Genomic DNA, 12,705 nt, shown 5'->3' on the forward strand with positions numbered 1-12,705 from the left:
ATTAGCTATCGGACGCCAACTACAGTATGCTCATGGACGAAAAACAAATATAGTGTCTAAAGTTTAAAAGATAGCTTTGTGTTCATGACAAAACTGGCCTTTTGTCACCGGCGGGAATTTCTGACTCTTCAGGTGCAAGCGGAAATTTCTATTTTGACCAGTTAAATGAACGTGACCAAACAATAGTTAGTATTAATGTTGCATTTACGTGTTCCCAATTACATCATCGGAAGTTAAGGCTTTAAACGAATATCCCCATAAAATATTTGAAGGAGTTTTGTCTCTCGAAATCTTTAAAACACATTCCTATCTTAATCCTTTGGAAACGACACGTGAATGCAGCATTGTAAATGGTAAATGGCCTGTATTTGTATAGCGCTTTTACTAGTCCCCTCTAGGGACCCCAAAGCGCTTTACACACCCAGTCATCCACCCATTCACTCTCACATTCACACACTGGTGGAGGGAAGCTACAGTTGTAGCCACAGCTGCCCTGGGGCAGACTGACAGAAGCGAGGCTGCCATATCGCGCCATCGGCCCTTCTGGCCAACACCAGTAGGCGGTAGGTGAAGTGTCTTGCCCAAGGACACAACGACCGAGACTGTCCGAGCCGGGGCTCGAACCGGCAGCCTTCCGATTACAAGGCGAACTCCCAACTCCTTTGTATACAATAAAAACATTTTTCTATGACAATGGAACTTTTTATCTGAAGACAAGTTACTGATTGTCAGAATCAGTATTGTTAGATGGTTCTTACAAGCTAAAGTATCTCATGTAAATAATAACCAATATCAAGACTTTATGATCAAAATGTGGTGAAATAAATACAGACTCTATGATTACGAAAATGACGATAATTTCAATAATACCTCTTGTTGATTATTTAATACATTTGACAAACACACCTCAAAATATTTGATCTTACACACAAAAACATGGTGAAAGTAGACACAAGGCTTTCTATTTGATTTGGTGTTTTAATTGTGGCAGTCATGTTGAACACAAAACAAAATCATGGGGTTGCTCAGTGGAGATTATAAAATACTGTCATATGAATGACAACAGAGGAAAACAAAATTACATTCAATTAAGACGGGACACATCAGCGTAATTTAACCAGGAGGACATGATAAAACCAATAACTGTGGAAAGTTCAAAGCGAGAGGCATTACACTCTGACATACTATACACATATAGTACACTGGTGATCTGAGACAAAGACGGAACCACAGCACATGGTCAATGTAGACACCCATCTTATAATTTAATAAAACTTGTCACATATGATCAGATATTCTAACTTCATTCTTCACATGCAAGTGGAACCAATAAGCATATGAAGATGACCTGAACTACCAATGAGAGTACCATTCTTCTGACTACAAACACCGAGCTATACCACTGCTAACCTCCACACTTCTCTTTTCACTGTATCCAACGTCAACTGATATCCCCTATGAAGAAATTATTTATGCTGATATAAGTATTTAAAAAAAAAAAAGGGAAAAAAAAGAACCCAAAAAAGAAAAATAACAGAAGCTGTGCTTCTGGAAATCAGTCTCTGCATGATCCTGGGAGTAAGGAGAGACAGCGAGAGGGAAGTGTTGGACACACATCACATCCTCCTCCACAATATTGCTGGAGTGAGCTGAACGCTGCTGACATACAGCCTCTGCCTTTTTTCTTTAAACTTCAGGTCTTCGCTCTTCTCTCTTGTCTCTCTGTCTCTCCTTCCGAGTGACTCTGCTGCCTCTCCAACAGCAGATCTCAGGCTCCTGTCGGCCCTTCCTGCCTCCTCACATCTTGCCGGGTGCAGGAGGCATCATGCCCGGCATCCCACCGGACATTCCAGTGTTAGGACCCAACAGGATCTAAAGGGGGAAGAATCGATTATTCAGGCTGGACACTGAAATTTCCCAGTAAATGCTTTTCCCCTGAACAACTACTAATTAAGTACATCATAGTTACCCCATGCATGTGCTATATCAGCTAGCGCTCAAGTGCCCCATAACACTCACCTGTCTCTGCTGTTGTAGCTGCTGCTGCTCCAGCTGTAGTCTTTCTGTCTCAAACACAACAGGCAGCACCAGGATCATGAAGGAGGTAGTGCCGACCCAGAGCGCAGAGCGGGAAAAACTGAAACAACACACCAACCTGATTAGTACCTGCAGTTTAAAATGTGTTATACGGTACCCTTTAGTTACTCTAATACTCCTTTTAGTTAGACTCTAATATGCAAAGACTGGAATAATATTAGTTCACCCCCAGACCCTGTAAGCGGTAGAAAATTCATGGACGGATATTGCATTTTGCTATATGTAAATCTGTGGTTTGGTGTTTTTCCGTTCTTTATAATGTTGTAGCATTTACCCAATGCATACTTGAACCAACAGATTTAAGTTAAGAGTTGACTTAATTGGCACGAGCAAAGAATTTGTACCTGTTATATCCTTTACTGTGGCCTCTTGACAAACACATTCGTGCAATTACTGATGAAAAGCAACAGACGGGGAGAGACATACCTGTAGAACTTTTTAATCAATGAGACTGAGCAGTGTGCAGACACCTCTGCAGCTGTGCGCATCGTTTCAGGAAACATCTCAGTCAGGCCCCACAATCTCTCCATCAGCGTCTCATCCAGCTTATGGACGACCACAAAAAGCAAACATTTGAGCCGTGCATTAGAAAATAAAGAAGCATCTCTAATGAGTAAGAACATACAGGAAAATTAGCTAACATCTAAGTGGGAACATGAAATACATTCGTGTACAGTGAAACTGGTTTTTAGCTTGCAGCATTGTTAGACAGACCATATACCTCAGGTAGGTAGCTAGCTAGTTAGCTTTGGTGTTGCCCTATTTAGGCAGGGGAACTAACACAGCAAACAAAACAGTGCAACACACTGCTAAAGTCCCATTTTCATTCAATCTTTTTTCAAGAGCCCATGAATAATAAGGTAATTACATCTTCATCTTCGTCGTCGTCAATCTCGTCCTCTGGGGGCCGTACGGACACCGAACTCGTAGCGGGGGACAGTTCCTCGACTCCGGCCATTTTTTCCTTCCTGTTAAATCCGCGACTAAATCAGAACAACGAGAGTCACTGCGGCCAGAATAATGTGTTTCTGAGGTTTTACCTGCAGCTAAAGGTAAAGCTCGGAAGTGTGCCGACTGTCTGAGGTCACAGTAGAAAAACGTGAGACTCAGGGTCGGATGACGTCAGGAGGTCAGGGGTCAATTTGTACATGAAGAGAAACGTAGTGCGCCCCTTGCTGTATGGACTGTCTAATGGCAAGCTCGGGAGTATTACTGCCACTTGCAGGATCAGCCGCTTAGGCTAACTCTGTGAGGTCTAAGTCAAGTCTTTTGTAATCAGGGGACAATAAAAATAATTATTCTGTGTGACTCACATCAAAAATTAAAAATTTCCAACAATAAATATTTCTTTCATTTCTCCAAAGCACAGGGTTAAGGTGTTGGCTATGGGTGGGGTTATCGATCAATGATGGCAAAGACCTCATTAGGTTATCCTTGTGTTCAGGGGTTAAAGTGAGATTTGGTAACCCTAAGGTCCAATGGAGCGACTCATTTGTGAATACAGTGTGACAAATGCAGCGCATATGCACATCAGACTGTGTGATCAACCTCATCCTCAGTGGGCCAGAGAGGAGGAGATGCTGCTAATGGGGATAATCCCACTTTCCACATCAAAATATTCACAATCATATTTTGAGAGTTTAAAAAACACTGCATTGTTGTCTTAATGAGCAATGCTGTGATAAGCAATTCTTCTGTGTGTTCTAAACATTTGTGCCATGGTGCAGTGTTTTGTGTTTTTTAGATGAAGTTATATTCTTTGATTTGTTGTTTTTCATGGTTTTTGTTTTCTTTATTGTTTTCTGCTTGTGTTATATTTATAATTCCTAGTCTTTAATTTCTCTGTCACTGTGCTTTCCCTGTGTTCCATGGTTAGTTACTCATGTCTCCATGTTTCAGGTTCCCTAGTCAGTCATGTCACTGTGTCAAGTCTGCGTCTTTGTGTATGTCTCTTGTTTCCTGTTTTACTTTGACAGTCTTGTGTCCCATGCTCAGTGTTTTCAGTTTTGTTTCCTCCCTGTCTTGTTTTATCAGATTAGTCCCAACTGTGTTTCCTTCCTGTTTCCCATTCCCTTTTTACTCTCTTGTGTATTTAAGCCCTGTGTTTTCCTCTGTCCGTTGTTGCGTTGTTACCTTATAAAATGTTTTTATAGCTCAGTAAAGCTGCCTTTTTGTGTTTATTCCTCCGTGTCTGTGAGTCCTGCATTTGGTCCTTCATCCTGTAGCTGCTGCAGCCACACGATAGAACGACGCAGCCATCACACGAACCTAGCAAACAGCCTGAGATGGGGACCTCCTCTGCACCGCGCAACCACCTGCAGGAATGAGCTGCGGGAACCACCAGTGGAACCGCCTGCTCCTGCCATGCTGCCACCTGCTCAACCACACCACCGTCTGTGGAACCGCCTGCTCAACCGCCTGCTCAACCGCCTGCTCAACCGCCTGCTCAACCACTTGCAGCTGCCGCGGCGCCACCTGCTCTACCATCTGTGGCTGCTGCGCCACTGCTTGCCCAACCGCGCCGCTGCCTGCTGGAACTGCATCTGAACGGCCTGCTCAACCACCTGCAGATGCCGCGCCACCACCTGCTCAACAGCCTGCGGCTGCCGCACCACTGCTTGCCCAACCGTGCTGCCGCCGGCAGGAACTGCCCGTGGAACCGTCTGTGCAACCGCCTGCTGAGCTGCCTGTGGCTGCTGCACCGCCACCTGCTCAACCACCTGCGGCTGCCGTGAAAATCTCCTGCTCAACCACTCGCAGTTGACATGCCGCCACCTGCTCAGCCACCTGCCCCTGCTGCGCCGCCACCTGCTCAACTGCCTGAAGGTGCCGCACCACTGCTTGCCCAACCGTGCCGCCTCCAGCAGGAACTGCCTGTGGAACCATCTTTGCGACTGCCTGCAGGCGGCCTGCGGCTGCAGCACCGCCACCTGCTTGATTGCCAGCGGCTGCCACATCACTTCCTGCTCAACCGTTCACAGTTGCCGTGCCGCCACCTGCTCAGCCCCCTGCTCCTGTCACACCGCCACCTGCTCAACCACACCACCGCCTTTGGAACCGCCTGCTCCTGCCGTGCTGCCACCTGCTTAACCGCACCACCTTCTGTGGAACCGCTTGCTCAACCGCTTGTAGTTGCCATGGTGCCACCTACTCAACCGCCTGCGGCTGCCGTGCCACTGCTTGCTCAACCACGCCACCTGCTTCACCGCCGCCTCCCACGCAGTCGGTCTCCTGAACTGTTTTGGCACTGAAGCCAGGCGGGTGACCACCACAACTGTTTTTTTTCCCTATTGTGGACTGTTGTGGCCTCCTGTTTTGATGTCTCTTGTTTCCTGTTTTACTTTGAAAGTCTCGCGTCTCGTGCTCAGTGCTTTAATTTTTGCTTCCTCCCTGTCTTGTTTTGTAGGATTAGTCCCAGCTGTGTTTCCCTCCTGTTTCCCATTCACTCTTTACTCCCTTGTGTATTTAAAGCTTGTGTTTTCTCCTGTCCGTTGTTGCATTGTTACCCCACGTGCTGTGTGCTTCTTCTGTGCTCCTGGTTTTCTTCGTCCTTAGTCTCCAGTTTCCAGTTATCTAGTTTTCTAGCTTCCCAGTGTTTAGTTCTTAGTTTCCAGTTTCAATGTTCAAGTTTTGGTTTTGGTTTTCTCAAGTTTATTTTATAGAATGTTTTACAGCACAATAAAGCTGCCTTTTTGTGTTGATCTTGTTGTGTTTTAGAGTCATAGCAAAAAGAATGGACACCCTCTTTTAGTGCTAAGGTTTGTATCAGGTATCATAGCAGATCTTCAAATTAAGTAACTACAACCTCAAATAAACAATAATCATCAGATTACACTGTCATTATTTATTTAACAAAACTGAGCCAAAATGGAGAAGCAATGTATGAAAAACTAAGTACAGTGGTCCTTCATTTATTGCGGGAGTTACGTTCCAAAAATAACCTGCGATAGGTGAAATCTGCAAAGTAGCCAACTTTAGTTTTTATAATTATTATAGAGATTTTAAGGCTGCAAAACCCCTCACTACACACATTTTTCTCAGACAGGCATGAACATTTTAACACTTTTCTCTCTTGTTTAAACACTCTCAAAGTTCAAACCTTGGTAGAAAAATAAGTCCAGTATTACAGAATGAAACCAAAGGCACCCGTGGTTGCCTTTAACGGTGCAAAACATTTTGTCGACATTGTTGTATTTGTTGGGGAGAAAACTTACAAACATACAGTACCGCACTTCAGAGTCACGCTGTTAGCGATCGAAGATTTATGTAAATTCCGCTCTCTCAGATCTTTATCTGCCACTCATCTTGTTGTTCCTTCTGCTCGCCTTACCACTTTAGGGCACAGAGCTTTCAGTCGCTCCGCTACTCGGCTTTGGAACTCACTCCCTTAAGAAATATAAGCTGTGTCCCAAAACGTCGGCTGCATCCTTCGGAGGACCCGGCCTTCGCGGTCTACGTGGGCCGGGTTTAACCTGAGTAGCGAAAGACAGCGGGGGTCTGAAAACGATGAAGCCGGGAGTCCGCTGCTCTCGCCGGCTCGAGTGACCATTGAACCCCCTGGCTAGCTATCAAGCGGGCGGGTAACAGACGTCTCCGAAAACGTCGGCGCACTTTTGCAAATATGTGATGTCTTGATAAACCAAGCAGATATTTGAAGTTTACACAGCTACCTTCTCGCCTGAAAATATGTTAAAAGTTTATTTTGTGAACCAGAAAGATTAATAAGAGTAATTTTAAAACTTAGTAGCGGCCACCATTGTTGGAAACTGAAATTGGCTGGGCCACGCTATGAATTCTGGGATATGGTGGGCCATGAAGGACACACCCGACCCATCCATCAAATTCGAGGAAGGTCAAAATCAAAATCAATGAATCAATATTGAATTGGTGTGTAACTTTGCCAAAACAATGTCGGACTCTGGTCCCCTCCCCAATCAGACCAGGAGTGACATGTTTAGCCGCATGTTCTCCTTAAATTGCTGTCTGTCTGAATGGTGTCCAAAAAACCATATGGGCTTTATAGATAATTGAGAAACTTTCTAGAGGAAACCTGGTCTTGTTAGGAGAGACGGCATCCATCCCACTTTGGATGGAGCAGCTCTTATTTCTAGAAATCTGGCTAAATTTATTAAACTCCCCAAAATATGACTATCCAAATTTGGGACCAGGAGGCAGAGTTGCAGTCTTACACACCTCGCTGCAGCTTCTCTCCTCCTGTTATCCCCCCAAAACCCCATCCCCTTAGAGACTGTTTCAGCTCCCAAACAGACAAAAAACAAACTAAAAACCAGCAAAAAAAATGACTTAAACACTTTAAAAACTTTTTTTAAAAATCACAAAGGACGAACAATACAGTATCCCCAACAGCACCAAAGAGTAAAACAGTGAAATGTGGATTATTAAATATTAGGTCTCTCTCTTTCAAGTCACTGTTAGTACATGACTTAATAATTGATCAACAAATTAATTTACTCTGCCTTACAGAAACCCGGTTACAGCAGGGCGATTATGTTAGTTTAAATGAATCAGCACACCCAAGTCATTCTAACTATCAGAAACCTTGAAGCACAGGCCGGGGGGGCGGGGGCAGCAATTTTCCACACCAGCCTATTAATCAACCAAAGACCCAGACAGACTTTTAATCCATTTGAAAGCCTGATGCTTAGCCTTGTCCACCCCAGCTGTAAAACTCAGAAACCAGTCTTACTTGTTATCATCTATCGTCCACCTGGGCCTTACACAGAGTTTCTCTCTGATTTCTCAGACTTTTTATCGGATGTAGTGCTCATCTCAGATAAAATAATTTTTGTGGGTGATTTTAACATCCATGTAGATGCTAAAAATGACAGCCTCATGACACGACATTTAATCTGTTATTAGACTCAATTGGCTTCTCTCAAACTGTAAAAGAACCCACCCACCACTTTAATCACACTCTAGATCTTGTTTTAACATATGGCATAGAAACTGAACATTTAACAGTGTTTCCTGAAAACCCTCTCCTGTCTGATCATTTCTTGATAACATTTAAATTTAAAATAATTGATTACACAGCAGTGGGGAGTTGACTTCATCACAGTACATGTCTTTCTGAAAGCGCTGTAACTATGTTTAAGAATGTAATCCACTCACTGTTATCAAACACGTAGCCTAAACCAGATAACTTGTAAGCTGGAAAGGAAATGACGTGTCATAAATTTAGAAGATCATTTAGCCTGGAGAAATAGTTTGTTGCTTTTTAAGAAAGCCCTCCATAAAGCTAGAACATCTTACTATTCATCACTGATAGAATAAAATGAGAACAACCCCAGGTTTCTCTTCAGCACTGTAGCCAGGCTGACAAAAAGTCAGAGCTCTGTTGAGCCAAACATTCCTTTAACGTTGTCTAGTAATGACTTCATGAACTTCTTCACAAATAAAATTCTCATCATTAGAGAAAAAAAAAAATACTCATAATCATCTCACAGATGTAACATTGTCTACAACTTCTTTCAGTACCATTGATATTCACCGTTGATATTCTTTTTCTCAAACTGATCTTTCTGAGTTAACTTCAATAATTTCTTCCTCCAAACCATCAACGTGTCTTTTAGACCCCATTCCTACAAAACTGCTCAAAGAACTCCTACCATTAATTAATGCTTCATTCTTAAAAATGATCAACCTATCTCTAATAATCGGCTATGTACCAAAGGCCTTCAAGCTCGCACTATTTAAACTGTTACTTAAAAAGCCATCTCTAGACCTAGCTATCTTAGCTATTTAAAGGCCAATCTCTAACCTTTCTTTCATATCAAAAATACAACTTCACCTACTTCCAAGGTGCAAAAATTCTTGTCAAACAGCTAACAGATCATTTGTAGAGGAATGGCTTATTTGAAGAGTTTCAGTCAGGTTTCAGAGCTCATCACAGCACAGAAACAGCTTTAGTGAAGGTTACAAATGATCTTCTTATGGCCTCTGACAGTGGACTCATCTCTGTGCTTGTCCTGCTAGACCTCAGTGCAGCGTTCGATACTGCTGACCATAATATTCTATTAGAGCGATGAGAGCATGCTGTAGGTATTACAGGTACTGCGCTGCAGTGGTTTGTATCACATCTATCCAACAGACTCAGTTTGTTCATGTAAATGGAGAGTCTTCACACACTAAGGTTAATTATGGAGTTCCACAGGGTTCAGTGCTAAGACCAATTCTGTTTACATTATAAATGCTTCCGTTAGGCAGTATCAAGTCAAATCAAGTGGCTTTTAATGTAATTTCAACCATGTACAGCCGGATTTCCAAACCTCCCCCTCTTGTCAGTCCTCCGCCGGCAAAGATTGTCTTGTTTGTCCCTTTCTGGATCACTGGGATTTTATCATTGAAACACTTCTCCTTTACTTGCAGTGCGCCGAGACTCCCGATTGCATTTCCTGGTGCCCGTGCCCGCCTTCCCTGCCTCAAGCCAAAATCCCCTAGAGAATTAACGTTTCTCTTGTTAGAAGTGTTTTTGTGGTAAGTCCTAGTTGTAGGTTCTCATTTAAATCATAGACCCAAGATAGCTAAATTCATAGTTCACGGTTCGAATTTCTCGTTTCCTTTTGGATTCTCAGTTGATAGTTCAGGGTCTTGACCTTTTGCATTTTGCTTAAAACCTATGTCTGTACTGGACCACAGAGGCAGAGCATCATTCAATCCTGCCAGCTGCCTATCTTGGTAGCATTTCAAGGATGACAGACTCCACTTTCTCTGCAGCAAGACAGCTCATAACGTTTTAACAGTCTCTCCCTGTCCTCATACTCCTATATCATCTGCTATAATCAAGAGCCATACACTATCATTGCATCTACACTGCAGCTCAAAAGTTTGAAGTGCATTAGAAACGTCTGATTTTCTAAAAACACTGAAATTCATGTTCATATTCTTGTTAAATTAATCAGAAATGTTAAGAAATATGAATGTTTAAAAGTGACATTGATCACAGTTGATGACTGAGGTTCAGTGGAATATCTACATAGGTATACAGAGGCCCAGTTTCAGCAATAATACCTGCTGTGTTTCAGTGGTACATTGTGTTAACTACTGTCAGTTTCTCATGTGAAATCCTGAACTTGTCAGTCAAGACATAAGCATAGACCAAAATCATTGTGCAGATTCAAAACACAGCAGAATCTGCAACATTCATGTCAGATCATCCCATTTTCACTTTGTAACCTGATTAAACCAAGTTTGAGCTTTTCTATAACAACAGTGGCACACCCAGATGTTCAACACCTTCAGTTGTTCTTAAATTGTTCTTTTTTCACTTTTCATTTCCTATAATCATATTTCATCAAACCAGTTCTTGGAAAAAAAAAGTTTTTTCTTTCGTTCACTTTCAGACTGATTGAACTCATAAAGTTGAATTTCCAGACCCCAACTAACCAAATTTAGTGTTTTTTAAGCTGCAGAGTAGTTTTCAGCTCTGCTTGTCAGTAAGATGATTCGAATCATATATTAACCATCTGACCTGATACATTTGCATTAAGTACCACCATGTGACCTGTAAATACAGGAGTCATTGTTACTGAAAAGTGGGCCCCTGTATTACTGTGTAGAGATTTTCTAAAACAACATAACTGATTTGTGTGAAAAAAAAACATCTGTGCAAACATTACTGTTAAACCTCATGTAATATTACATGAAAACCAACAGAAATTTGTCTTTTAAACAAGGACTTTTCAAACTGTTGAGCAGTAGTGTGTATTGTATGCATGTATCTGTCTGTATCTGATCAGGATTTTCTCTTCACTTCCAATCCAAGGTTACATTTTTAAACTGTGTCCTTCTTTAAAAAGTGACTTCAAGTGTTTCAAGGCTGATGGGAAACTCTCCCTAACAAGTCCACTTTATTGCGTGCTCATTTATTGTCTCCTATAAGTGGCTCATAGGTACTAGTCCACTTTCTGCATGCTTCCTAATCTGTCACGCTTATCAGTGGCTCATGGTTGCTTAAAGCCTATGTCTGTACTGGACCACAGAGGCAGAGCATCATTCAATCCTGCCAGCTGCCTATCTTGGTAGCATTTCAAGGATGACAGACTCCACTTTCTCTGCAGCAAGACAGCTCATAACGTTTTAACAGTCTCTCCCTGTCCTCATACTCCTATATCATCTGCTATAATCAAGAGCCATACACTATCATTGCATCTACACTGCAGCTCAAAAGTTTGAAGTGCATCAGAAACGTCTGATTTTCTAAAAACACTGAAATTCATGTTCATATTTTTGTTAAATAAATCAGAAATGTCAAGAAATATGAATGTTTAAAAGTGACATTGATCACAGTTGATGACTGAGGTTCAGTGGAATATCTACATAGGTATACAGAGGCCCAGTTTCAGCAATAATACCTGCTGTGTTTCAGTGGTACATTGTGTTAACTACTGTCAGTTTCTTATGTGAAATCCTGAACTTGTCAGTCAAGACATAAGCATAGACCAAAATCATTGTGCAGATTCAAAACACAGCAGAATCTGCAACATTCATGTCAGATCATCCCATTTTCACTTTGTAACCTGATTAAACCAAGTTTGAGCTTTTCTATAACAACAGTGGCACACCCAGAGGTTCAACACCTTCAGTTGTTCTTAAATTGTTCTTTTTTCACTTTTCATTTCCTATAATCATATTTCATCAAACCAGTTCTTGGAAAAAAAAAGTTTTTTCTTTCGTTCACTTTCAGACTGATTGAACTCATAAAGTTGAATTTCCAGACCCCAACTAACCAAATTTAGTGTTTTTTAAGCTGCAGAGTAGTTTTCAGCTCTGCTTGTCAGTAAGATGATTCGAATCATATATTAACCATCTGACCTGATACATTTGCATTAAGTACCACCATGTGACCTGTAAATACAGGAGTCATTGTTACTGAAAAGTGGGCCCCTGTATTACTGTGTAGAGATTTTCTAAAACAACATAACTGATTTGTGTGAAAAAAAAACATCTGTGCAAACATTACTGTTAAACCTCATGTAATATTACATGAAAACCAACAGAAATTTGTCTTTTAAACAAGGACTTTTCAAACTGTTGAGCAGTAGTGTGTATTGTATGCATGTATCTGTCTGTATCTGATCAGGATTTTCTCTTCACTTCCAATCCAAGGTTACATTTTTAAACTGTGTCCTTCTTTAAAAAGTGACTTCAAGTGTTTCAAGGCTGATGGGAAACTCTCCCTAACAAGTCCACTTTATTGCGTGCTCATTTATTGTCTCCTATAAGTGGCTCATAGGTACTAGTTCACTTTCTGCATGCTTCCTAATCTGTCACGCTTATCAGTGGCTCATGGTTGCTTAAAGCCTATGTCTGTACTGGACCACAGAGGCAGAGCATCATTCAATCCTGCCAGCTGCCTATCTTGGTAGCATTTCAAGGATGACAGACTCCACTTTCTCTGCAGCAAGACAGCTCATAACGTTTTAACAGTCTCTCCCTGTCCTCATACTCCTATATCATCTGCTATAATCAAGAGCCATACACTATCATTGCATCTACACTACAGCTCAAAAGTTTGAAGTGCATCAGAAACGTCTGATTTTCTAAAAACACTGAAATTCATGTTCATATTTTTGTTAAATTAATCAG

At 41.8% G+C, this 12,705-nt stretch overlaps 1 protein-coding gene across 1 annotated transcript; it reads right to left on the reverse strand.

Annotated features, from left to right (window-relative positions):
* Positions 1-871: 871 nt before the first annotated feature.
* tomm22 (translocase of outer mitochondrial membrane 22 homolog (yeast)) lies at positions 872-3,239 on the reverse strand. The gene is made up of 4 exons (XM_084938175.1): positions 2,966-3,239; positions 2,524-2,642; positions 2,020-2,137; positions 872-1,872 (listed from the first exon to the last, which is right to left on the reverse strand). Exons 1-4 carry the CDS (start codon positions 3,053-3,055, stop codon positions 1,798-1,800), a joined length of 402 nt encoding a protein of 133 aa, XP_084794301.1. The 5' UTR covers positions 3,056-3,239; the 3' UTR covers positions 872-1,797.
* Between the last annotated feature and the right edge of the window lie 9,466 nt (positions 3,240-12,705).

Source organism: Perissodus microlepis, chromosome 8, assembly GCF_051167445.1.
Source record: "Perissodus microlepis isolate ML-2025 ecotype Zambia chromosome 8, ASM5116744v1, whole genome shotgun sequence".
NCBI lineage: Eukaryota > Metazoa > Chordata > Actinopteri > Cichliformes > Cichlidae > Perissodus > Perissodus microlepis.